The sequence below is a fragment of the Cibotium barometz genome, chromosome 9 (assembly GCF_041138505.1).
Source record: "Cibotium barometz isolate CiBa-2024 chromosome 9, ASM4113850v1, whole genome shotgun sequence".
Lineage (NCBI taxonomy): Eukaryota > Viridiplantae > Streptophyta > Polypodiopsida > Cyatheales > Cibotiaceae > Cibotium > Cibotium barometz.
Genome location: NC_141054.1, coordinates 55,885,929 through 55,913,917, shown reverse-complemented (window position 1 = coordinate 55,913,917; position 27,989 = coordinate 55,885,929). Strand labels below are relative to the sequence as shown.

The 27,989-nt window shown below is 46.1% G+C and overlaps 1 protein-coding gene across 2 annotated transcripts in view; it reads left to right on the top strand.

Moving 5' to 3' along the window:
• The window catches only part of LOC147635730 (peroxisomal fatty acid beta-oxidation multifunctional protein MFP2-like), a 192,019-nt gene extending 168,339 nt beyond the window's left edge, over positions 1 to 23,680 (top strand). For both annotated transcript variants that reach the window (XM_086803129.1, XM_086803128.1), the window contains 6 exons: positions 21,164 to 21,418; positions 21,498 to 21,619; positions 22,060 to 22,181; positions 22,441 to 22,592; positions 23,028 to 23,166; positions 23,323 to 23,680. In XM_086803129.1, coding sequence (XP_086659255.1) covers positions 21,164 to 21,418; positions 21,498 to 21,619; positions 22,060 to 22,181; positions 22,441 to 22,592; positions 23,028 to 23,166; positions 23,323 to 23,355 — 823 coding nt within the window. In that variant the 3' untranslated portion in view covers positions 23,356 to 23,680. The remainder of the gene's footprint in view (positions 1 to 21,163; positions 21,419 to 21,497; positions 21,620 to 22,059; positions 22,182 to 22,440; positions 22,593 to 23,027; positions 23,167 to 23,322) is intronic.
• Positions 23,681 to 27,989: the final 4,309 nt, after the last annotated feature.

The window sequence follows — 27,989 nt, the reverse complement described above, 5'->3', positions numbered from 1 at the left end:
CAGAGATGCAGCCACTGCATGGTGCAGGATGAGAGAGCCTCGCCCTCGTACCCCGATTGAGGATCCACACACATGGCACACATATGCAAAGAGCCTCTACCATATCCCTCAACAGCCACCCATACCACAGCCATAGGAGTCCCGCCCTACCACCTCTACTTTCTTTACCGCCATGATGGTAGAGAGAGCTATCCGCCGGTTACAACATGGGAGATTGGCTGACCACACACGTATACGGAGTGAGCATCTTATTTATGCAGCTGACACACTGGGACCCTTTGTTGGTCACCTCTTTAATAGGGCACTAGTGGAGGGCGTACCAGCTGAGTGGACTATGCACACCATCGTGCCTCTCCACAAAGCGGGAGACATGCTAGACCCCAGCAACTACAGGACTATCATGATTTGTCATACATTGGCCAAACTTTATGGCACAATGCTCGAGGCAGAGTTGAGCTCATATGCAGAGAAGGAGGGACTGCGAGCACCAGGGCAGGCTGGATTCCGACGAGCTTTCTCCACTATTGACCATATATTCACTCTGAGATGTCTGATTGACCAGCAGGCTAGGGCGCGGGAGGAGATTATACTGCTGCTTTGTGGATTTCCGCAAAGCATTTGACACGGTGCCACGAGAGAGACTCTTCCAGCACCTACAGTCATTGGGGATCCCATCAAAGATGGTTTGGGGCATCTATGCTTTATATGAGCACGTCCTTGGGCGCATACGATGCCCCGGGGGGCTATCCGATGTTATTGCTAGCACCATAGGTGTGAAGCAAGGATGCCCACTCTCTCTTACACTATTTGGGCTATACATCGATGAGGTGGCTGACTTCATTGGTCACGGTGGTGGGGACGGGGTAGACATCTCAGGTACCACAGTCCACATCATGTTATATGCAGATGATATTATTCTGGTCTCAGATGGGACTACAACACCATCTCCATGCACTCGATGACTTCTGCACACAGAGGGGGCTTACAGTGAACCTTGGGAAAACCAAGGCCATGATTTTCCACACCTCAGGGCCGGTTCGACGACAGGCCATCTTCACACTAGCAGGAGGACAAGTAGAGGTGGAGGACTCATATGTGTATTTGGGGATTACATTTACGACTCCGCAAGGAAGATTTACTATGGCACAGGCAGCCAGGGATAGACTCACACGAGGGTATGCAACTCTGGCCATGCTAGAGAGACAGTGTCACCAGGCACACTTCCAGGAGCCCCGCACGAAGGGGTGGTTGTTTGACACACTAGTCACCCCTGCTTTGATGTATGCTGCAGCAGTATGGGCACCTGGGCTCGCCACCTCCACATGGTCTTAGATAGAGAGGCCTGAGATTCTCATGCTCTCACGGATGATTAATAGCAAACCCTCCGTCCCACATGGCATTGTCCGGATGGAGTATGATATACATGCACCACACATCCAGCTCTCTCACAAGGAGAGGAACAGAGTCCTTCGGCTGGATTTATGGCAGCGATACACTCAAGAGACTTGGATTACACCCAGTTAGCCTCTACTGCCGAAGATGCTATACTACAGAGATCAGTTTATGCGTATCTTAGTGGATGGATTCATACAGAGACCTGGATACATGGATGTGTACATGCCTCACAGTGCCCGAGTGGCGATTGGCCAGCTCAGAGTGTCATCACACCAGCTTGAGATTGAGGCAGGTAGGGCAGCATGGATCCCCATAGCAGAGACGATATGCAGACTATGCCAGGAGGAGGTTGAGAGTGAGGAAGATTATGTATGCAGATGTAGAGCATTGTCATTAGAGAGAGATACACCACCATCATCAGTGGACATCTGTCCACAGACCAGCGCAGATTTGGCCAGTTCTTGTTAGAGACATAGCGCCACAGAGAGACACTGATACGGACTCGTACCACAGGGAGAGGTGGGCGACAGCTCTAGCTCACTGATTTCATATGGAGATCTATCCTAGTGCCTACCGTGACACAGGAGGGGGTTACACTTCAGCGTGCTGCGGACCTCCGAGCCAGACGGCGACAGAGAGCACCAGGCTACCAGACTCCCAGACTACATCAGAGGGAGATCACAGAGATACGGGCTCGACATCAACACCATATCCAGGAGCGGCTAGCTCACTTACACTCACACCCGCAGATCATGCTCCGAGGTATTTTTGCCTCGCCATCGCCTATGTATCACATATTACACCCCCATTATGGTACTGGTTGGGAGCTAGACAGATCTGCATTGCATTCTTGTATACCCTACGCATATAGGTTACATACAAAGCCTCTAGCAGTAGTGCTCCATCACACCCCCCCACTAGCTCAGTACTTTCATGTTCATTTTGTCCTTTTTTTTCTGGACATCCAGAAGACATTGATAGTTGTACATTGATTTGTCTCATAGGTCGAGTTCGGCCTCTAGTAGACATTAATACAGCTTTCTTTCTTTCTTTCTCTCTCTCTCTCAGTACAGCTTGGATTGTCCACTTTTGGATCTCACCGGCTCAAAGTAGAATTGCGTGATTAGGATGGATATCATCAGAGTGGACATAGAGAGGACATGGACTAGTCCCCTTGAGCCCTTAAGCACAAAAATGGGTTATTACAAGAGCCATTTTCTGCACCTCTCACCAGATGGTTTTATCACCCGCCCGGCGTACATGGATGTACACCTATCACATGGGATACGTTGTGCCATTGGACAGATCCATACCTAATCACACCAGTTGCGGATTGAGGTAGGGCAATATGTGCATCAGATCTCGGCTGACCGCATTTGTTAGCTATGCTAGGAGGAGGCAGAGTGAGAGGAGCACTACATTTGCCAATGTACAGGCTATTATGAGATCCGAGGGAGATATCACTGCCTCTTCCGAGAGGGTTTTGGGCCGTTACGCAGGGTCATGGAGTTTTGAGGATCAGAGATGCCTGGGATTGTTCCTACTTGAGCTCAGGAGATACAGAGAGACCCTCTTGGCAGACAGGAGACCGAGCCATGTTGTACCTAGACAGAGGATCTTGACAGATTTCTTCAGCACCAGCAACCCAGCCCACACACCTCCTCATACCTCCTCCATTGGGCCATCAGGGCACCAACCACTCTCCCAGGGAGTCACCACTAATAGAGCAGTTATCTTATGTCATGCTCGTCGGCTACGCCCACCAGGATCTCGACCACGGCATCCTCACCATCGCCAGATGAGAGCCATTATTGCTCGGCATCGGAGGCGCCTACCTCGCTTCTACGATCTCTCCATTCTAGACAGCCCCATGGCGGAGATACTTGATCTAAGGAGAGGGCAACACTTCAACTGATCAGCATACATGGATCTACCTGATATACATTTTTCAGTATTTTCTAGTATTTTCTACTCAGTATCATCTCGGAGTCTTACAGTTCTGTTCTTATAGCTGTAGGACAATCAGTTTATTGTACTTTTTAGTCTCATTTAGTTGTTCTCTTTGATGAGACACCAACTTCAGATGTACTCTCAGTTTTGGTCTCATAGGCCACTATGGCCTCTTAGAGACGTTAATATATCATTTCATTTCATTTCTCTCTCTCTCTCTCTCTTACAAACAGCCGACAAGCTTTTCCTTGTTTTTCTCTCTCTTCAAACTGTTCATACAGTTAAAAACATCTAAAGCCCTACTTCTTGTAAAGCAAGCCAATCCTTTCTAGACCACAATCTCCATCATCACGGGTTTCTTCGATGAAAAAGCAACATACTTAATCTGAAAAACAGCAGTATGCACAGAAAAAACAGCAAGCTTCTCGAACTCATACCTTTTCTTCGACCTTTTTTCTCTACCTACCGACTTGCTCGTTCTCACGAGGCTTGCTTTGATACCACTGTCAAATCCCCATAGGATCTCCTCGTAGAACGCTCCTGGTACAAGACTCGAAAATTGCAAACAAACCAAACAAACAAGACAGGGGTGCAAGCCTGACTCACCTCCCAATCTCGACAGCCGTGGGCAAGCCCACAAGTCTTGGCTGTTCCCACCGAGCCACGAGCTAAGCTAACTAGATGGATGTACCGACCAATCTCTACCTCGTGACGTTCCATACCGCCATGAAGCTACCCTCGCGGGCCTCGAGACTGCTGCCGGCCTCGGCTGCATGAAGCAGGTAGACGTCTGCACTAAATACAGGCTCCTGACCATAGAGCTCTCACAAAGTCACACGAGACTCTATGACTAATGACTAACCTTGGCCACCCTTTTATAGGCTCTTGGCCGGTCATTGGGCATCCACACTTGGGTGCCCGCCCATCCATACTTGCGTGCCCGCCTGTTAGTCTATCTCTAACTCAGCTCGCCAATCATCCTGCCTAGCTTCAAGCTTCCCCAAACCTCGAAGCTAGTCTTGTGTGCGTGTAGCACACGGTAGATACACACTGTGCACATGACAAAGACCGACAGTCTTATCTCTCATGAGACAGCAGCTATTTGGCCGAGTATATTTCCAGCAGTTCAGACAGTTTCTCCAAGATGAAGAGTTCTTAGCTTAGAGAGCCAAGAAGGAACAGGATCATAGAAGGGCTCAGATGTTCGAAGATTTCATCAAAGATCATGCCGCCGAAGCCGAAGGAGTGGAAGTTGCCGAAGCCTATCTTTGAGCCAAAGGAGTCACTATTGGAGAAGGATCCAAAGCTACCCGATCCGCTACCCATGGAGGAAATAGAGAGGCTACCCCTAGGCCCGCTCTCTTGGATGCAGCTTCTTCAGGCCAAGTGGCCATTCCATAATAGACTTTTGGATCTATCCTGACCCCTTCCTTGGACACTATATGGCCCAAGTAGTGAATTTCCGATGAAAAGAACTCTCTTCTTGCCGTTCACATATAACTTGTGCTTCCGCAGTTCCTGAAATACCATATCTTTGTTTACACGTGGCGTGAGCAACGAAGGAGAGAGAACGATGTGGTTATAGAGGCAAGCAAGGCTAATCTTAACCACGGTTGGCTGGTGTCATACATCCCTAAAAAGAAATACCTTATCGACCAGGCCCGGCTAATAATCCGCCATACGGAGGTGACCTCGGGCGAGGGACTTGCTCCTAAGGCGATGGCTTGGCGAGAAACCCTCCCATTCCAATGCTTTCGATGCTCTTCCTCATTCTTTGAATGCACAATAATGTCATCAAAGAAAGTAGCTGCAAACTTTCTATGTCGTCAAAATATTCGTTCCATCATTCGGTTGAAGGTAGCCAGGGCATTGGTAAGACCAAAAGGCATTACCAAATACTCATGAAGTCCAAAAGTAATCTTGAATGCGGTCTTGTGAATGTCCTCTGTAACAATCTTGACTTGATGATAACCACTCTTCAAGTCAATCCTGCTAAAGATGGTGGTTCCATCCAATCTATCTAGGATGTCATCAATCCTAGGAATAGGAAACATGTTCTTCACAGTGATCTTGTTAAGAGCTTTGTAATCAATACACATACGCCAAGAACCATCCTTTTTCTGAACCAAAGGGTGATGAGCTTGGTCTAATCAAACCCTTTTCCAATAGCTCGTTCACTTGCTTCATAATCTCCTCTTGTTATGCTTGACTCACACGATATGGAGGTTTCTTAGGAGGTGAACTTCCTGGCATGATTGCAATCTGATGATCTTCTGGTCTCTTTGGAGATAGCTCTCCTGGAAGAGTATTTGCAAAACAATCTTCGTACTTCTTTAAGAAGTCTTTCCTTTCATGATCAAGAATTGGGAATGTTTCATCACTCTCAAACTCCTTTGGCTCTCTGACATATATCAAGTACGAGGAAATAGATTGCTTTATTGCTCTAGGAACCTGGACATGGTTGATGAGTGGAATAGAATTCCCCCTCAACTCCTACATCAAAAGGTACATCCTTGCCCTTAAAAGGAAACCTAATCTTGTTTCCAGCCCAATCAATGGCCAGATCTATCTTCTTATGCCAGGGCATACCCAAATTTACATCACAATGTCTAACTTTTCCTACAACAAAGTTCTCATGGTCCACATAGTCCCCAGTATGTAAGCAAAGCTTTCCCAAAATAGAGGTAACCTCTGCTGACATTCCCCCAAAGGTGGCACCCGCAGAAATAGGATCTCTGAACCTATCCGTAGGGAGGTTCATAGCTTCAACCACTCTGGGATGAATATAGTGGTGGGTAGCACCACTGTCGAAATGGTTAAGCACGGGTTGGTTAGCCACTTTGCCCCAAGCCTTGAAAAGTTGCCTTCTCTCTGGTGGTGTATCATCCTGATGTTGAAGTTCCTTTGACAATGAATTTGTTTAGGGCGGCTTGGCTTCTTGGTTTGGCCTTTCAAGACATTTTACAGCCATATGTCCCTTCTTCCCACATTGGAAACACTTTCCTTCTTTGACATATTCTTCAAGTTGCTTGGGGGATAACTTCTTTCGGTAAAGTGGAGGTTTATCCCCCTTCTTATCCTTCTTCTCCTTTGGCTCATTTTTTGATTGAGATCCTTCTTTGAACCTCTTCTTTTGGGATGGATCTTGATTTTCGTTCTTTGATTTGCCCACCATCCAAGCTTCAACTTGCAGGGCTTTGTCTTGTGCTTCTTCAAGGTTTTCGGTCACGCCATGTAAACTGCTTGCATAAGCTTAGGTTGCAATCCATTGACAAACAAACTTACCCATTTCCATTAGTGATGGAATGGGAGTATAAAAAGTAAATTTCAATGGGACGGCTGAAAATTTATTAAGGTAAGTTTCCACATTCTCATAGACTTTTTGCTTTACCTCATCCCATTCCTTCTGCACATCTACTTCAAAGTTTGCAGGAAGGAACTTCTTGTTGAACATGGTCTTGAAGTCGGTCCACGACTTTGGCTTGGTCCCATCTTGCACCACTTTTAGCCACCAATCCAAGGCGCCATCCTTTAAATGCATACGAACCATGCGGAGTTTGGACTTTTCAGAGAAGTCCTCGTCTCCAAAGGCGGCATCAAACTATTTGATGAAGAAGGGTAAGGCTTTTTGGGTGTCCCGCTTTCCATAAAAGGCATCACACTTGACACTCTTCTCTCCCAGCTTAAAGTCCACTTTGCTGGTTAGAGGCTCTTTTGCCTTCTTTTCCTGTGCATGCAATTCGAAGTTTCCTTGGCTTATGCTCCTACTACAGTAAGTTCATCAAGTGGTTTGCTATAGTAGCCAGTCCACTGCATGATTTGACAAAGAAAGCCGTGGGATTTCAGTGGGCCAAAGCTGAAAAAGAATCCTTTGAAGCATTAAAATTTTATGCTAGCAAAGGACCAGTGTTGATTATTCCGGACTTATCAAAGCCTTTTATGGTAGAATGTGATGCCTCACAAGATTGCATTGGAGCAGTCTTGAACCAAGAAGGCCATGCCGTGGCATATGAGAGTCGAAGACTTCCAGGAGCCGAAAAGACCGCACCTATATATGAGAAAGAGTTAATGGCTATCGTCCATGCCTTAAAGATTTGGAACCACTATCTTATGGGTGTCGAGCTTATTATCAAGACGGACCGTCAAAGTCTTAAGTATTTTATGTCTCAACCTAAGATATCTGAAAAGCATATAAGTTGGGCTAGTTACTTGGCTCAATTTTATTTTCAGATTATGCATACCCATGGTAAAGACAACAAAGTAGCAGATGCTTTATCTCGGAGACCCATGACTCATGCAGTTTCTATGGGATATCATATGGACTTCACTACGATGAAAGATCTTTATGCTACATATGAGGATTTCAAGGATACTTGGAACAAATTGTAGAATGGAGACTTGGTGACCTCTTATGTCATTAAGGAAGGGCCTCCTTATGATGCAAACCCGATTATGTGTGACTAAAGACTTGATGCCAAAAGTAATGGAGGAATGCCATGCTCCACCTTGCATGGGGCATAGAGGTATCTTGACAACAACTCAGGCTTTGGAGATTTATTTCTATTGGCCTAGTATGAGAAAGGACATTGAGCAATATGTTCGAGAATGTTTGGTTTGTCAGAAGATAAAGTTTGATTGACAAGCCCCCATGAGCCAGCACCCATCAGAGTGCATGTAGTGATACCTCCGGCCCGCGGGGAGGAGGCACTTGACTCAGCGGTGGCCTTCTCATTCCCTCTCTGTGGCCCTCGCGATCGGGAGTGGACCATGGATCTCGCTCTTAGCACTTTGAAGACTCAGGCAATTGAGTTTTCTCATCATGTGAGCGATCTAGAGGTGACAGATGTGATAGGCCGACTATGGGAGTTGGCTCATTTTTTCTTTGATCGAGGGAGTGTGGATGCCTCAGGGACTCGACATTTGGTCATTCATATAGTGGCAGACTTGGCACGCGACCCTGGATATGTATGCATACATGAGGCTGCTATGTCTGAGTGGGAGGCAGTGGCCATGGGACACAGCCACTGGCACTTGATCCGAGATTCTTGCAGCACACCGGGTGGGCAGACTCGTAGCCGCTCGGATGGGGACTATTCTCCATTAAAGCCGCTTGCGAAGGCCCGCCACACGGCTGAGACAGCATCCACCTCAGCAGGTCATCCATGGGATCATCTCATGGAATGTACAGAGCCTTGACGGCGCATATTATATACGGTATCATGGCTGCTTGAGGCAGGAGCTTCAGAGATGCCTGGTTGGGGGCAGTATTGATATTTTGATGTTGCAAGAGCACCATTTGGGTGAGAGCAGGATCCGGAGATATGGTTCGGTGATGCCTAGTAGATGGGACACCTTTTGGTCTGCAGGGTTTGGCCCCTTGGGTGGGCAGGGAGGAGTATGCATGGTCATTGGAGATGTATGACGGCAGGCCATTGTGGATCGAGGGATCATTGTGCCTGGTAGAGCACAGTATGTCATTCTGAGGACGCATGATGAGCTCTTTGGCATGCTCAATGTCTATGCGCCCAACCATGCTAGTGCCAGAGCAGAGTTCTGGACCCAGGTTACGGATGCATTGCCAAAGGCCGCATATTGGTGTGTTGGGGGAGACTTCAACATGCTTGAGGACCCGGCCGATAGAGTGGGAGGCAGTCATGTTACAGTGCACAGCACGGAGCTTGCAGCTTGGGAGCGATTTTGCATGTCACTGAGGATCACTGATGCATTGCAGCATGAGGCCTTCTCCCGCTCTCAGGACAGTCTTAGTTTCTCTCGGTCGGATCGCCGGCAGGGAGGGACTAATCTATCTCGGATCGATCGCTTCTATGTGGGCGACAGGTTAGGGGAGCGAGGGGGCTCTGTTGGCATTCTCGCTGGCACCTCTTTTTCAGACCACGTGCCAGTTATTTTGACACTTGAGGAGAGGACACGGGAGACCAGCTTGCAGTTGAGAATCCTAGAGAGAGCAGGCCAGTGGGCCTAGGGACTCATCGAGCTCAGCTCTTTTTTTGCATGCTGCAGCCTTGACACGGCTGGGAGAGACTCGCGAGCGGGAGCGGCGGCTAAGACGCAGCCTTGCTTCGCTTTAGCGCCTTCAGGAGCAGCAGCCTACATGTGAGTGGGTGGCGTCCCAGCTGAGCCAGGCGCGCCAGGAGGTTAGAGAGGCAGAGGAGCAGAGACATGAGTTTTACTATCGTCGCCAGGCCTCTCGGTGGACGCAGCTTGGTGATAGAGTGACGGGGGAGTTTTTTGAGATTATTGGACCCCGCCATGCTCGAGCAGGAGTCCGTCAGCTTGGGAGGCCGGACGGATCGGTAGCCACTGAGCCCGGGGAGATCAGAGCCATTGCCACTGAGTTCTACAGGGACGTGCTTTCAGAGGAGCCAGCCACTGAGGCTCGGGATGCTTGCAGACAGACTATGTGGGCCCAAGTGCAGAGGAGGGTCACAGATCGTATGCGTACAGTTCTGGGTGAGCCTCTTTCAGAGGTAGAGCTTGCTGAGGCCTTGAGGGTCCTTCGCGCCATAGTTGCCCAGGGGAGGACGAACTGACGCCTGCCTTTTTTATGCGCTATTGGGACCTTTTGGGGCCAGGCCTCCGCAAGGGCTTTCAGTATGTTTTGGACACTGGGGTGATGCCACAGAGCTTTTCAGAGGGCTTGATCTTTCTTATCCCCAAGGGGGAGGAAGTATCAGATGATATTCGGCATTGGAGACCTATTACGATCCTCAACACTGTCTACAAGGTCTTAGCAAAGGCCTTGAGTTTGAGGATCCAGCCCTTCCTGGGGCAGTTGATTCATGCTACCCAGACAGGATTCATCAAGGAGCGTAGTATCCTTGACAACATTTTCACATTCTGGGAGGCGACGGCCTGAGCTAGATTTCTTGGTGAGGACTTGGTCGTGATGCTTCTCGATTTTGAGAAGGCATACGATAGAGTCGATTGGGGTTTCTTAGAGGGCACTATGCTTCGCCTGGGCTTTGAGCCAGTTTGGATTCGAGGGGTGGCGGCTCTATACTCCACAACTCGTAGCCAGGTGCTGATTGCAGGAGGACGGGGGCCGAGTTTTGAGTTGACCAAATCAGTCCGTCAGGGGTGTCCTCTCGCCCCGTTTCTTTTTCTCTTCTTTGCTAAGGCTATGAGCATGTATCTGACGGCAGAGAAGGTTGGTTTGAGAGGACTCCAGCTCCCAGTTCGGAGGGAGGACCTGCTCGATGCTGAGTTTGCTGATGACACGGGTTTGTTTTTGCATGGCCATGAGGCCAATCTTCAGCGGGCAGAGCAATCGCTCCAGGTTTTTAGTGCAGCTTCGGGAGCATTGATCAATTGGCGCAAGACCGTGGCCTTTTGGATCAGTAGCGCTCCCACTCCGGCATGGAGCCCAGGCCCCGGTTTTAGATGGATTCCTCCTGGCATAGCAGTGAGGTATTTGGGATGCCAGATTGGACTAGATTTGTCACCTGAGCAGCAGATTGCCCCCCTTCTTCTGAGCATTCGGAAGAAGCTTTTGTATTGCAGTACAGCTCGGCTCTCCTTGGCTGGGAGGGTGGTGGTGGCAAATCAGGTGCTTTTAGCGACCATGTGGTACATCACGTCTTGTTGGATCTTCTCGAGCTCTTGCATCAGCCAGGTACAGAGGCTAATCAGGAACTTTCTTTGGTCTGGGCGGGATGGTCAACCAGCCCGGGCTAAGGTTGCTTGGGCAATTATTACACTTCCGTTGGCCCAGGGAGGCTTGGGCATTATAGATCCAGTTGATCAGAGCAGAGCCTTATTGGGGAAGCTTATTGTTCGGGGGCTGCTTCCAGGCGCTGAGCCTTGGAAAGAGCTCCTTTTGCAGCGGTTGCACGAGAGATACGATGGATCTTCATAGAGATGAGGAGGACAGGCGTCAGAGGTTGGGAGGACAGATTTGCCTTGAGCATCCTGAGAGCTTGGGAGTTGCTGAGACCGGGACTCTCTCAGAGACCTCCTTCTTGTGATGAGGAGCAAGCCAGACAGCCGCTCATCTAGAACCCAGCGGTTCGCACAGAGCAGGGTCATATGCTGGGTTCTCGGCCTCGTCTAGCCTGGGGACCATTGGTGGCAGGCCCAGCACGTAGTTTTGGAGACTGGCAGGCCTTCTGCAGTCTTCTAGAGGAGATCCAGGTGGAGAGGCTGAGTCACGTCAGAGGGGGGCTGATTATGAGGGATGACATTCAGGAGGCACTCACAGAGGAGTGGTTCACGCCTCTCGAGCCAGTGGCCCCACGGTGGATGGGAGCCTTTACATAGTTGGAGATCCTGATTGCTGTCAGAGCTTGAACTAAGGATGGCAGATGCCTCTACTAAGAGATCCAGGATGAGGGCAGACTGCAGAGAGTGGAGGTGGAGTCGCCTTTGGTTGCAGAGTGCATCTTTCAGAGGATACGAGTAGTGGCCGCCGCTTCTCGGAGGTGGCATATTGACCCAGACCTTGCAGATGTGGACTCCAATTGGCGCATATGGGCATATGCAGCGCGCCCCTTGACCCGGCTCCAGTGGGACCGTGGCGAGTACGAGTGGCATGATCCTTATGCATCCCTGGAGGCCTTAGAGATCACCTTTTTCCAGTATACTGTTCGGTTGGGGCGGCAGATTTTGACGGCACGGAGGATAGTCTCTCCAGCTGCATCGGGGCATTGGCGGCTACACGGACTCTCACAGGAGTTCCTACAGGATTTTTGGACCAGGCTCTGGGCTAGTCGATAGGCACGCAGGATCTCGACTTTCCAGTGGTGGCTGGTCGCCCAGTTGGCACCTGGCTTGTCTACAGCGGTCTTCCGGCGGCCTGCGTCCGATGCGGCCACCCTATGGAGACTCAGAGACATTGCCTATGGGACTGCCCTCAGCCGCAGCAGATTTGGCTGCGGATGCTGTGCATTCTGGCCCCGCTCTCTCCAGAGGGTATGTATACGTGGGGTGCCGCTGCTTGGTCGACTTCGTCAGGGCCTGCTATGGGCTATGAGACGGAGTAGGACAGCCAGGCCATCAGATTCATTAGGGGCCAGCCTTGCCTGGTTCCTTCACCGGATTTCTCGTTTGCCAGGTGGACACAGGAGAGGAATCTACGATGGGAGCTCCTCAGCAGCCTCACCATCTGGTTCACCTGGAGGGCCCGGTGTTTCAGGGCCTTTGAGGGGAGATTGGAGCCACTAGCAGAGACTGTTCGGGGGATTTGGCAGGAATTGATCCACACCCTGCAAGGACAGTATGACCGCATCCGGGGCGACTCGGATGAGGCGATCTTGCGGCGCCAGGCCTTTCACACCACTTGGCGCAGCGGCCCCTTCTATACCCTTCATGCGGGGTCCCCCCGCTGGCACTACAGGCCACCTATTTGGCTTTTCCCCCCTCCTACTGTATGATATAGCCCCTCAGTTCTTTGTACTGATACTTGTACTTTTTAGCACCTAGGGAGAGTCTCCCTGACTGCCTTGCTTTGATCTCTGCTCTGTTTTCTTATGAGCAAGAGAGAGCCTTTTGTAGCCCTTCGGGCGTTGTTATATAACTAATGAAAGGATCTTTTCTCGGGAAAAAAAAAAGTTTGATTGACAAAAACCCGCAGGATTATTGCAACCCTTGCTAATTCCCAATGTTCCATGGGAGAGCATCGCTATGGATTTTATCTTTGGATTGCCAAAGTTGGGATTTGGGAATGACGGAATATGGACTATTATTGATAAATTCAGTAACAAAGCCCACTTTATTCCCATAAAGAAGACTATTTGCACATAGCATATGGCAAGATTGTTTATTCAGCAGATTTTCAAGCACCATGGATTACCCAAATCCATTGTGGGGGATAGAGATCCTTGGACTACTAGTTTCTTTTGGAGAGCTCTTCTCGACAATATGGGGACAAAGCTGAATTTCTCTTTGACTTATCATCCTCAAACAGATGGACAAAGTGAGATAGCAAACCTCACTATTTTGGATATGTATAAGTGTTATGCTCTCAAAGCGAAGAATCAATGGGAGAAGTATTTGCCTTTGGTTGAGTTTGCTTACAATAATAACGTTCACTCCTCGACAGGCAAAGCTCCTTTTGAGATTATTTATGGCAAACCATTGTTGTTGCCCATTCTAAAAACCAAGAGATCTTCCATGTGGATGAGTTTGTTCGAGATTTGGATACATCCTTTGCACAGGTTTGAAGTACTATTGAGACATCTCAAGCCAAACAAAAGAAAGCTACAGATAAACATAGAAAGAAGGTCACCTTTGAAGAAGGGGATTGAATCTTATTGAGATTTGAAAAAGTCAAACTTAGAAAGTCTAACTAAGGAGCACAAGGAACCCAAGCTTGCCCCTAGATATTATGGACCTTTTCCAGTTACCGAGAGGATGAACGATGTATGCTATCAATTGGACCTTCGAGATCATTAAAGGATACATAATGCCTTCCATGTCAGCCTATTGAAACCATATACAGGACTACCCCCAGAGGAGCCTATATTGGAGGATCCACCAAAGGTGGAAAAACAAAAGAAATCTTGCAACCGAAACAGATTGTATTCCATTCCATGAGAAAAAGAGGAAAGACAGTGATCAGAAAGTTCCTCTTGAAGTTTAAGAATCTCACCTTTGGATGCGAAATGGATGCCAAAAGAATACTTCAAGGACAATCCAGAGATACTTCGAGCTTATGAGAAACCGGTTGGTCCTGGCTTATGAGAAACCAATTGGTCCTGGCTTATGTAATGGTTAATTGGATATGCTCTAGTTTTGGCAACGATGCCCGATAGCCCAAGGAACAAGATTCGTATATGGGAGGCAACAATGCCAGATGACCCATTGGACGGCAACGATGCCAAATATCTTGGACTTTGCAGTCGAGCGGTCATTGTGACCAAATGGCCCGCATGACTCTTGGATTTCGCAATCAGGCGATCATTGCAACCACATGGCCCGCATGACTGCAATGGATTTCATAGTCGAGCGGTCAAAGCGACCAAATGGCCTAGATAACTATTGATGAACTCTCGGGTGGTCATAGTGACCAGATGGCCTTGAACGATAGTCTAAGCGGTTTTCCTCAGCAGCCAAATAGCTCAGCACGGTTTTCAATGAAACCAGACAGGACAATCCATGAACAGGAGGATCGTTTACTAATGTATGTTTGAATTTCTTTGACTTTGTGTGCTGTTTTTGATGTGTGGACAATGCTTGGATTTATGGCATGTGATAGTCCACTGGGCTCCAGATTACCTGGCTAGTACCTGGAGTACCAGGTAGACGTGAATGATGCATATTTGTTTATTGACTAGCTTGTGTCTAGTTTTTGCAGAAGATAAGTATGCATTTATTATATCTAACACGTGTGACAGGCTATGAAGATGTACCATCAAGAACAAGAACATTGGTCAAAGAAAAGGCATAGAGATGTTGCCAGATGAGCAGAAGGCACCACATATATGAGGAAAGACCAGATGCACAAGATCACCAAATGGGGCTAGTGCCTTGAAACATATGGATGTACATGATGTACTTGGGAAACATATGGTTATACCATGAACATATGGAACATTTGTATTCCACAGTTGAGGACAACTGCAATATAAGAGGGAGGGATGTAACTATTTGACCCTCCTAGCTCTTTTTTACATGATGGAACTCATGCTCGGATAGATGGATGAAAGCACTGGAACAGGGATCTTGAATTTGGCTCATAAAAAAGCACCAGTTTTGGTCAAAAAGCAAGGAAAAAAGGCCAAAAAGCAAGGCCCTGAAGTTGGAAAAGCATAACTAAAGAACTTTAACCAAAGTTGAGTAATATTTTACTATTAAAAGTCAAAAAAGACAAAAGCGGAGTTTAAAAAAAGTAAAACGCAAAGCTTGACCCTCTTTTGGCAAAAAACAGGGCCTCCCTCAAGTATAAAAGAAGCAAGAGCCTTCCTTGATGGAGCATCTACAAGGTGTGGAGATTATCAAGCGTGTGGAGCTCCTCAAAGGAGATCATCTTCATTATCTTCAGCCTAGCTCCTCCACTATTTTGTTTTGCCTGTCGCTCGCCGGCTGAGCCACCGCCACCGCTGCCATCTCAAAGCCACCTTGAGCTAAGCCACCTGCGCCACTGCCACCTAGAACAACCACCGCCGCTGCTCTGCACTGCGCCACCCTACCCTCTGTGCTATTCTGTCCTGCCTGTGCTCAACAACACCGCCTGCCACCAGCAGCTAGCAGCGCTGTGTTCCACCCGCTTTTCAGTGCTGCTGGTAGAGAGTATCGCCGCCAACACCCATGTGCCGGCCGATTTCTGAAAACAACGATTACTTCATTTATTACACACATCCATTGTGTGAGCTTGGAGATCTTTGGATTTGGATCTAGGACTTAGATCTTCACTTGTATTTGGTACTAGAGCGCTGAGATGCTCTTGCGGGTCATCCTTGTGGTGTGCTCGGCATTAGAGATCTTGTGCCTCAACACCGACTTCAACCCGGACTTTTACATCGACATATTTGTTTCATATTGTATTCATTGGTTGTATTGGTCTTGGCTTGGAAAAGCACGTGGATTGTTCCTGAATAAATTCCTGAAAGGGGCGGGGCTTGTTCCTCGCTCAGTGTGGTGTACAGTTCAAGATCCCTTTACCCTTCTTTCTCACCATAGGTGTGAAGAAAGGATGCCCACTCTCTCTATACATCGATGAGGTGGCTGACTTCATTGGTCACGGTGGTGGGGACGGGGTAGACATCTCAGGTACCACAATCCACATTATGCTATATGCATATGATATTATTCTGGTCTCTGAGTCGCGGATGGGACTACAACACCATCTCCATGCACTCCATGACTTCTGCACACAGAGGGGGCTTACAGTGAACCTTGGGAAAACCAAGGACATGATTTTCCACACCTCAAGGCCGGTTCGACGACAGGCCATCTTCACACTAGCAGGAGGACAGGTAGAGGTGGCAGACTCATATGTGTACCTGGGGATTACATTTACGACTCCGCCAGGAAGATTTATTATGGCACAGGCAGCCAGGGATAGACTCAAACGAGGGTATGCAGCTCTAGTGAGACAGTGTCACCAGGCACACTTCCAAGAGCCCCGCACGAAGGGGTGGTTGTTTGACACACTAGTCACCCATGCTTTGATGTATGTTGCAGTAGTATGGGCACCTGGGCTCGCCACCTCCACATGGTCTCAGATAGAGAGGCCTCAAATTTTCATGCTCTCACGGATGATCCGCAGCAAACCCTCCATCCCACATGACATTGTCCGGACGGAGTTTGTTGCACCTCCTATGCTAGTAGAGGCCCTCTTCCAGACGATCTGCTTCATACAGAGGATCAAAGATATGCCATCAGATCGACTCTCACATAGAGCTTTTGAGGCGTCCAGGCAGCTCGCAGAGTGGAGATAGGAGATCATGGTATTCACAGATGATACAGTGGCTCACTCAGCATGGTCTCGACATAGATCACCTGCCACCTTTCCAGTATGATATACATGCACCACACATCCAGCTCTCTCATAGTGAGAGGAACAGAGTCCTTCGGCAGGATGTATGGCAGCGATACACTCAAGAGACTTGGATTACACCAAGTCAGCCTCTACCGCTGCCGAAGATGCTATACTACAGAGATCAGTTTATGCGTATCTCAGCGGATGGATTCATACAGAGACCTGGATACATGGATGTGTACATGCCTCACAGTGCCCGAGTGGCGATTGGCCAGCTCAGAGTGTCATCACACCAGCTTGAGATTGAGGCAGGTAGGGCAACACGGATCCCCAGAGCAGAGAAGATATGCAGACTATGCTAGGAGGAGGTTGAGAGTGAGGAACATTATGTATGCAAATGCAGAGCATATAGTGTCATTAGAGAGAGATACACCACCATCTTCAGTGGACATCCCTCACTCCGCCAAATCATGGAGTCCGCAGACCAGCGCAGATTTGGCCAGTTCTTGTTAGAGACACAGCGCCACAGAGAGACACTGATACGGACTCATACCACAAGGAGAGGTGGGCGACAGCTCCAGCTCACTGATTTCTTCCAAAGATCTATCCCAGTGCCTACCCTGACACAGGAGGGGGTTACACTTCAGCGTGCTAAGAACCTTCGAGCCAGACGGAGACCGAGAGCACTAGGCTACCAGACTCCCAGACTACATCAGAGGGAGATCACAGAGATATGGACTCGACATCAGCACCATATCCAAGAGCGGCTAGCTCACTTACACTCACACCCGAAGATCATGCTCCGAGGTATTTTTGCCTCGCCATCGCCTATGTATCACATATTACACACCCATTATGGTACCGGTTGGAGCTAGATAGATCTGCATTCCATTGTTGTATACCCTATGCATATAGGTTGCATACTGAGCCTCTAGCAGTAGTGCTCCATCCATCACATCCCCCCACTAGCTCAGTACTTTCATGTTCATTTTGCCTTTTTTTTTTTGGACATCCAGAAGACATTGACAGTTGTACATTGTATGAAACTGACATCAAAGCATGGAAATTGAAAGAGAAAAAGGTGATGAGTATTATTGCTCAGACAATGAGTGAAGCAATAATTCCACACATTGTGCATTGTGAATCGGCTAATGATATGTGTCTTAAATATGTGTGAAAGTGTGTCTCGCGATTGAAAGAGATAGCATACAAAGGATTGGTATGGGGGATTTCCAAATCTTAAAGGACAAACATTGTCTAGACGATGTGAGCCTTATGAAAAAGCAAAGTCAACAAGAAGGTCTTTCAACAAAGAAGGATAGGTCCATCAAAAGCCTTTGGAACTTATACACACATATCTATGGGGACCAACATAAACTCGAAGCATCGTAGGACAAGCTATTACATAACCTTCATTGATGACTTCAAGGAAGGTTTAGGTATATTTTTTGAAGACTAAAAGCGAAGCTTTTGATAAGTTTCAATAGCTCAAAGTAGAGGTGGAAGTGGTCTCAAGATCAAAATCTTGAGTACATTGGAGGAGAGTACATGTTGTGGGAATTTGAAAAATACTTGAAGCCACAAAGTATCAAAAGACAATTGACTCCAAGATGCACTCCACAAAGGAATGGAGTGGCAAAAAGGAAGAATCGGCACATTGCAGAGATTGCAATAGCCATGCTATATAAGAAAAACATGCCAGACTACTATTGGGAAGAGGCATGTAATTATGCGGTCTTCTTGATTAATCGATCTCCTAGATTGATTGATCAAAATACAACTCTGAAAGTAAATTTTATTGGCAAACTTGAATATCTTTGGATGCTTGTGTTAGCCACATGTACCAGGTGAGATACGAACAAAGCTTGAGGTCACAATGAGAAAAAGTAGGGAAGCAAGGGGACAACCGAGCGAGAAATCTGAAAGCGCTCACCCCGTCCCCCACAGATGTTGACTTTGATGAGATGCACGGATGATATGACAAGCATGAAGAAATCGTCGTCAAATATGAGCCAAGTTTATCCCAATCACCGCACAAAGTGGGAAAAGAGAAAAAAAGGAGAAGATATCTCCATGGAAAGTAGGACTTCGCACCATTACTAGTGAACCAAGCACAAGCAGTGATCCCTCAAAGCAATCAAGGAAGTGAAGATATGGAAGAAATTCAACCTCGAAGGTCCACAAGGGTAAAGCATCCAGTTGTTTTTTTTCCCCTACTAGCCTTTGGCCCAAGATCCTCTCGTAGTTTCTGATTTTCCACCACCTGTAGGCGCTTAATTATCCGCCTATAGGCAATGTCGTCAAGGAAGCACCCAAGGGGGTTTTGAACTTTGTACCCCTTAGCCCTATGCAAACACCTTCGCCACTTGAGCTATCACCTCATTGGCTGAAGCATCCAGTTCAAAGGTTGACCTATGACTCTTTTATGGTCAAACATTATGCTTACATGACAAAGGTGACAGAGTTGGAAGAACCAAAGAGGTTTTGAGGATGCTATACAAAGCCATGAGTGAAATGTGGCTATGGATGAAGAGATCGATGCTATTCAAGAGAATCAAACATGGGATCTTATCCCACATAAGGATGACATGAAAGTCATCAGATGCAAATGGGTTTACAAGATCAAATACAAACCGGATGGAAGTCTAAACAGGTCCAAGGCAAGACTTGTTGCTAAGGGATATGCACAAAGACATGGAGTAGACTATGAAGAAACCTTCTCGCCCATTTCAAAGATCTCTACAGTAATAACTATTATTGCTTTAGGAGAAAATCAAGGATGGGTGTTTCATCAAATGGATGTGAAAAGTGCATTTCTCAATGTTTACTTGAAGGAAGAGGTTTACATGGAACAACCACAAGGATATGAAGCTTCATCCAACATATGTGTGCAAGTTAAAAAATGCTTTATATGGATTAAAGCAAGCACCTCGAGTATGGTTTGATAGATTATCAAATTGTTTAAGAAACATTGGCTTCAACAAGAGTTATGTAGATCCTTCACAAAGAATGCAGATCCTTCACTGTTTGTGAAGATAGAAGGAAGCAACATTATTATTTTGGTGCTTTATGTGGATGATCTTATTTTGACAGGTAATGATGAAGAAGAGAATGCTAAAGCAAAAGCACAACTTTGTGCAGAGTTTAATATGAAAGACTTCAGGAGAGCGTAGATATTTCCTTGGAGTAGAAATAATCAAAAGTGAGAAAGCTTATGTACTCTCACAAAGAAAATATGTCTTGGACATGTTGGAATCATATGGTTTGATAAATTGCAAACCTATAGCCACGCCTTTAGAGGTGAATGTGAAGCTTGAAGCAAACAAAGGATCAATATTTGAAGATGAAACCATGCATAGACAACTTATGGGAAAACTAATTCATCTCACAATTACAAGGCTAGATATTGCTCATGCAATGGGAGTGGTAAGCCAGTTTATGCAAATCCCAAGAAAGCCTCACATGGATGCAACGAGGAGAATCTTGAGATAACAATGAGCCGTGTCACTATTGGTGTGAAGATGAGTTTAAACCTCATACATATTGTGATGCAGATTGGGTAGGTGATCCATCAACAAGGAGAAGCACCACAAGCATGTGTTGCTCGATTGGGAATGGTTCTGTTTCTTGGACATCAAAGAAACAACCTACAGTAGCCTTAAGCACTACAGAAGTAGAGTATAGAGCTTCAGCACAAGCAGCATTTTAAGTTGCATGGATGTAACAATTATTTGCAGATTTGAAAATAAGCTTGAAAGAGCTAGCTAGTACAGCCCAATAGTCTTACATAGACTCCATTAGGTGATTGCATTGCATGCTATGGGTTTGAGACCCTGCAGAGGAGGCCCACGTGTTAGGCTTCCGGATTAGAGTTGGGCAAGCCCACCACCAGCACACATAAATGTCCTTGTTGATCTCCGTGAAGACTCAAAAGGATACCCTAGATTAGTCGCAAAAGGATGGAAGGGATCGGATCAAATACAAGAACTAAAAAGATGTAAATTGAGAGCTTATATATAACTACTTGCATGCTTTACTCAGCATTTTTGTAAGAACATGATTTTTTTCTAATAATAATGTCCTTTACGCACACAATACTTGCTTGTTCAAAAGGGGATACCTCACAGTCCTGTCCCTCGTGGGTGGGGAATCTCCCCCATCCAACCCCAACAACGTGTCTGCTGATGGGAGAGGAGATGTCTGTAAAGACACTAAAATGAGAAATTGTTCACAAACCAAGCCCCCTTTATGCCTCTCATGTCCTCCAATCTTGTCAATCTTGTATGGTGTTTCTATGGTTATTGAATTCTTGCCTCTTTTTTGCTTGCTTGTGAAATGTTTTGGAATAAAACTTATGGTCATGGAAACTTGTTTTTGCAGCCCTGCTCATGTCATGCAGTTGTTTGAGATTGTGAGAACAGATCAGACGTCCTTGCAAACCGTGGTGGACATGCTGGCCTTTGCGAAAACCTTGAAGAAAATCCCACTGGTTGTAAAAAGCTTGCTTGGTTTTGCCACTAATCGCCTCTTTGTTCCCTACCTCATGACTGCAACTTTTCTTGTCGACCTTGGGCTGGATCCCTATCATATAGATGCTGTCGTCAAAGAATTTGGGATGCCAATGGGCCCCTTTAGGTGAGAAACCACCTTTTTGTTGATGACTCTTTTATCGCTCCTTCGAGAGCATGATGATTTATGGTGACACTATCCACAGGGTTGCTGACTTTACTGGGATCAAGACATTTCAGCTCGTGTCACAACTCTTTCACAAAGGCTCTCCCGAACGCTTTCACAAGTCACCACTGATAGAACTTTTAATTAAAGATAATAGACTAGGTACTGTTAGCCTTCCCAAGTAGGCAAAATTGTGCTCTTGTTCTTGTGATTTGTAGCTGTCTCTATTTTGTGCGCACGCATGTATGCTTTGTATGTATGTATGCATGGATTATGCATGCATGAATGTATGTATGTATGTATGTTTTTCATATAAGCCAAATATAAGCTTGTGCATTTTGTACTTACATGAATGCTCGTTTTGGACCATCCATAATCTGCTGAATTTAGCATCCCTTGCTTTTTTTTCTTGGTTAGAAACACACTCACATGCTTGTGTACATGTCTGGGTATCAAATTCATGCTGTCAGCTTGATGTGGGGTTGCAATGACCACTCGTCAAGCTAGAGCCCACAGATTATTTCTTCTTGCATTTGGCAAAAGGGATCTAACAGCGGGCTGATTTCTGTCGTATCTTTGAGAGAATTTTTGTGCGAGTGCAGGGAATTCCACGAAAAGGGGGTTTTATGATTACAGAGATTCTGGTGAAGAGGTGAAGGCATCAGAACTGAAGGACTATGTGGAAAAATCAAGGCGGCTTGCACAAGTCAAGGGTGCGCAGGATGTGAGTTTCCGAAACATGCAGAGTCATCCAAAATGTGAAATTGTGGATGTGTAAATCAACTCTAGCACTGGCAACTATCAAGGGGTCATGACTTAGGAATTATATTCTAACCATTTAGAAGGTCCCTGCCTTTGGAGGGGACCCTGTGAAGCTTGGAGGGGCAATTTGGCCTGTCCAAGCAAGACGGACAGGGATCTATCTGTATCCAGTCTTATATCTACTGGACCTTTGACATGTTTGTGGTTACATGTTTTTCCAGCACATCCAGACAGTTTCAGATGCAGAAATTGTTGAAATGGTCTTTTTCCCAGTTATTAACGAGGCATGCAGGATTTTGGAGGATAATGTTGTTACCGAACCGGCTGCCTTGGATATTGCTTCTGTGTTGGGCATGGGGTTTCCACCTTACAGGTCATGTCTGCACTATTTTGGAGATTTTCCTCCTTTTTTTGCAACTTCTAAATCTATCATTTGCAACTCCTTATTTTAGAGAGTATTCTCTCATGAGATGAGAAGCCAGGGGTGCCAGACAGTCCACCCATTCCTGCCAGCATTTTCCCGGCTACCCCAGTCAGCCGCCATGGGTAGGAATGGGCATCCTGGCACCCATTCCCTTCCTCATCCAAACCCATTATCTGACATCATGGGCCACCATATCTGTGAGTGTGGAAAGTCCCCGTTACATTATGCTGGAGGAGGCACATCTGCAGGGATTGAAATGTATGCCTGCAGGCATTGAATGTGGTCGACTGGTGACCATGACGGAAATTGCATCAATTGGAGACCTTCTCTCTTGCAACTTCTATTGAATAAACCCTTTTTTTGTGCACTTGTGGGATCTTGCAGAGGTGGCATCATCTTCTGGGCAGATGGTCTTGGGACAGTATACGTATTGGACCGACTTAAGCAGTGGCAGTTAGCATATGGAGATGTGTATAAACCTTCCTTTCTTTTACAGAAATTGGCGGCATCCAAAAGCCCACTGGTGAGCTTGGGACTTACCGAGCCTCTTTTACTAAAAACACGCTCACCTGCTGTTATCATCTCACTTAAGGTTTTCGCAAAGGAAACATGAGGCCATTATTGTTTATATTTTTTATTTTTTATTTTAAAAGTTAATCTTTCATTATGGATATTGCAGGGTCAGTTCTCAATAAAAATGTCCAAATTATGAGGAAGGCTTTGCTACTGCTGTCCATATTCTGAAGAAACTTGCATGTTGGGGTCAAAAAGGTTTGGAGAAATGGGATACCCCTATAATAAAAGAAAGGGTGGGAAATAGAGGACATGATTTAAGTGCATTCAGCCTAGGATTGCTCAATTTAGGATATGGACAATAGAATTAAGCTCTTGCATTTCAATGAGTTGTAGATTGGGTTTGGAACACAAGAGGCCTATTGACCATATCCATTGCAATGCATAGTTGTACTTAAGAATTGGTGATACCAATGGGTATGTTCAATAAGGTTTTGATTGAAGATGATGATGTCATTTTTGCATATGTTTGTGTCAAGCGTCTCGCAACTATGGAAGGCGTGTAGGATGGGATATGCATGTTGACTACTTTAGTAGTTGAAATCCAACGTTGGGATCATATGGTTGTTTAGCTAGCTTATGAAATGTAGCCAATCCTAGTCACCTTAAAAATCATAGGCTCTCTTATTTTCTACATCTTTGTAAATGGATTGAGATTCTAGAACCACTAGATCCAAGAAGAAACTTGAGGGGTTTCTTGATCTCCATTCTATATAAATTGTCTCCGAAATGGCTTTGGTTGAGACTTGGACATGTGATATTGCTTCTTTCTTGAAAATTAATCAACTCTTATGTTCTAGAGGGAATGAGAACAGCAAAGATATTTTAGTTCAAAATTGACTTTTGCATTGTCAAAGGTATAATTATATCTAAGACTCAAGACACTCATGGTTGGGTTTAAGTCCATGATTAACAACTAGTTTTATGCCCAACATGATTCCCAAAAAAAAAAACAAACAAACAAAAATGTACTAGTTGATAGTATAGGATGTCAGCTTGGTGCCAAGGAGGTGTGACTTTCATATGAGCATTTTTGAAAATTCAAAATAATCGAAAGTTGTTTTAAGTTGTCTTGGAAAATCCTCATAAGATTTTCTTCAATTGCTATATCTTATGTGTTCTCAACATGTCGAGGAGAACACAAGCTACGATGATTTTGCGATTTTGTGAAGATTGTGTATGTTCTCACTATTTTGGGAAGACCCTTCAACCCTAACTCATTAGCTAGCTTTAGTGGCCTACAATGTAATATTAAAATCTAGGTTTGGGTATTCATAATATACCCAATGGAGCAATAATTAGCTTTAGTGACTTGCAATGATTAGTAATTGCCCTAAAAGAAAAGCAAGGGCATAATGGAGACATCATGATACAACAATGCATCGAGATCTTATCGACTTGTTTACATCAATAGACTTTTTAGAAATGCAAGCTTTGCTCCACTATCCTACCTCACTATGTAAATATTGAGTCATCTTCCTCCATCCTAGTGAGTATTGGGTCCTCATCTTCCTCCATGTTTGGAGCATCATGATTCTCCAAACGCCCTCCAAACACAACATTGAGCCTATTGCGATGTGTGCATCCAAACTTGCCACAAGTGATTTTGAAACAATGGAGCAGCACTCCGAGGCAAGTGTCACATGCATCACGCATGTCAGTGCCACATGGCAATCACATGCGTGGTGCAAGTAGGAAGCATGTCTAGATGGCACTCACATGCATCACGCATGTGAGTGCCACATGGACTTGCTTCCTTGTACTTTGACTAGAAGGCGGTTGCAAGTAGGAAGCATGTCCACGTGGACACCTCTAGGTGCCTATTGGGTTGCCAAAACAACCCAAGTCAAGTCATACTCTACCACATACTTTGCTTAGAAGGCGGTCGCAAGTAAGCAGCATGTCCATGTGGCACTCACAGGCATGATACATGTGAGTGCCATGTTGTGTGGTGGTTGGGTCATGGCACACCACCAACAACAGGCACACAAGAAGAAAACGCTACGGGATTAGAACTGGGGGACACCCAAATCCTAGCTCCAAGGGCACCAACCAGACTTGTAACTGCTATCCCCAGCCCTCCAGCTTACTTAATTGGACACTTCAACATCCTCCCAACCTCCCTATTAGAGCCAGCTGCATGTGAGTGCCATGTTGTGTGGTGGTTGGGTCATGGCCTCTATACACCACCAACAGGCACACAAGAAGAAAACGCTACGAGATTAGAACTGGGGGACACCCAAATCCTAGCTCCAAGGGCACCAACCAGACTTGTAACTGCTATCCCTAGCCCTCCAGCTAACTTAATTGGACACTTCAACATCCTCCCAACCTCCCTATTAGAGCCAACTGCCTACTTCAGATGTCCTCTCAAGTTAGCTCAGACTTCTCACACCTCTGTCCTTTAACTTAAGAGCCTCTCTTGACCACAGCTAACATTCACAGCAGCTGACCAAAACATTCCCCAACTAACACCGAATCCATTGATTCTGTCTTCGAAATCCTCCTCTAGTTCCCAGACAAAAACAGGTTCTCCAAACTCCTTAATTGTCCTCCAAAGTCTGTTGAACTTGCATACACAACCCCAAGACTTGCTTGGATCTCCTGTTGACTCTCTTTTGACCCTCCTCTGATTGAAGTAAAGTGAATTTTGCCTCAGAAATTTGACGCATAATTTGTTGACTCAGAAGCTTCAATTGAATCATAATCTTTCCTCTGCTGTCCTCTGACACTCTTTGTCCCTCACGCATCTCTTATCTCAAAGAGATGTCACACTTTGAGCTCCCTACTGACTGCAGTTGACACATAGCTACCTCCAAAATGAATATTCTCTTGAGGATGACCAAACTGACTCAGGTGACTCAAGTTATCTCTTCTCTGTGTTAGCTCACACTTCTAGTCCCAGAGAACACTTATACCACACATGGATCCAACCTCCTTAAACCTTAGCTGACTCAAACCTGTCTATAGTTGCCACAAAAACACCACTCATGTTACAAGCACCTCTAACTATTGACTGCTAACTCCAAACTATCAACTCTGACCACAAGCACTTCCCTTCAGTCCAAACACATCAAGCCATGCACTCTACACAAACAGCTGACCATACTGAGGTACAACTGACACTTAACTGTCTCAAAACCTTCTCATCTCAATTTACACACACTGAGTCAACACTGACTCGGAAACACTTCCACGGTCACCAAACTAACTCTTACGGGAACACACCTCCTCAAACTCAAACAAATAACATCTTCATTACACCAGTGCCTTGTGCTAAGTGAGGAAAGTAAGCACATAGGGGCCAAGGGCACCCATTCGGGAACTATGATGTCCTCAAAATCAGCTTCTTTGTATTAATACATTACAAGTAATTGATAACATAAACAAATAATAGTACATACCAAAAATCTACAAGATAAATAGTGATGTCATAACATATCTCTTAATTATTGTAAAAACTCTCTCTCAAATGATGATAACTCAATACAATGTGAGCTTACACCTTGTGCTATAAGATAATTATTAACTCCTATATTTATCTCTCTCTCTGTTGGAATTAGGGTTACAGGAAAGCACACAAAGCTTGAAGAAGAAGAAGCAAGAATGCACACAACACAAAGTGTATTAGATTGTGTCAATGTACAAAAGATAAGTTAGCCCTAGAAGGATGGGCGTATATACAAGCCGGGGGAAAAAACCTCCTAAAGAGGGAAAAAGTGCCCCGGCGGTCCTAAGTGTGTTCACACACATCACTGCCTATGTATATGGCAACAAATCCCCCCTGGGAGTGATGGTGTGAACGAGAGCTGGCACTCATGTGTAGGGGAGTGCCATGCCCGAAGTAGATCAATCCACAAAGGGGAGCAAGCCCAAAGCTTTGCGGAAAGCTTCGAACTTCTCACGAGGAAGCGCCTTTGTGAAAAGATCGGCGAGGTTATCCTGTGTTGGCACATAGGCCAAGCTGATCTCTCCTGCTGAGAGTCTCTCCCTGACATAGTGATAATGCACCTCAATGTGCTTTGTGCGAGCATGAAAAACTGGGTTTCTCGCAACTGCCAATGCGCTCTGACTGTCAGTGAAGATAGAGGTGGCAGACTCCTGTCCAACACCCAAGTCAGTCATAAGCCGTCTGAGCCACACACACTCAACCGTAGCTGTGAAAGCTGCCCTGTACTCAGCTTCACAACTAGAAGTGGCCACAGTAGGTTGCTTCTTGCTCAACCAAGATATGCATGAGCTACCGAGCATGAAACAAAAACCACTTGTGGACACTCTTGTGTCATAGCAACCAGCCCAATCTGAGTCCGAAAAAGCATGTAAATCTGGCGACAATGATCCCCCCTTGGGATAAAACAACCCAAGATGTATGGTGTCACTCAAGTAGCGAAAGATGCGTTTAACTGCCTTCCAATGCTGAGACCCTGGGCTATGCATAAACCTGCTCACCTGTGAGACTGCAAACTGAATGTCCGGCCTCGTAATGCATACATAAATGAGGCAACCAACAGCTGTCTGATAGAGTGTGACATCAAAGTGATCTCCAGCATCATGAAGACTCAACTTCAAACCTGTCTCCATTGGAGTAGCAATAGGTTTGCAGTCTTCAAGGCCAAATCTCCGCAACAATGTTTCAATATACTTTGTCTGACACAAAGCAATACCTCCATCACACTGCTTAAATTGTATCCCCAAATAATGATGCAAATGTCCCAAATCTGACATCTCAAAAGAGGCATTCAAGTCAGCCTTAAAATCAGCAATATGACTCTC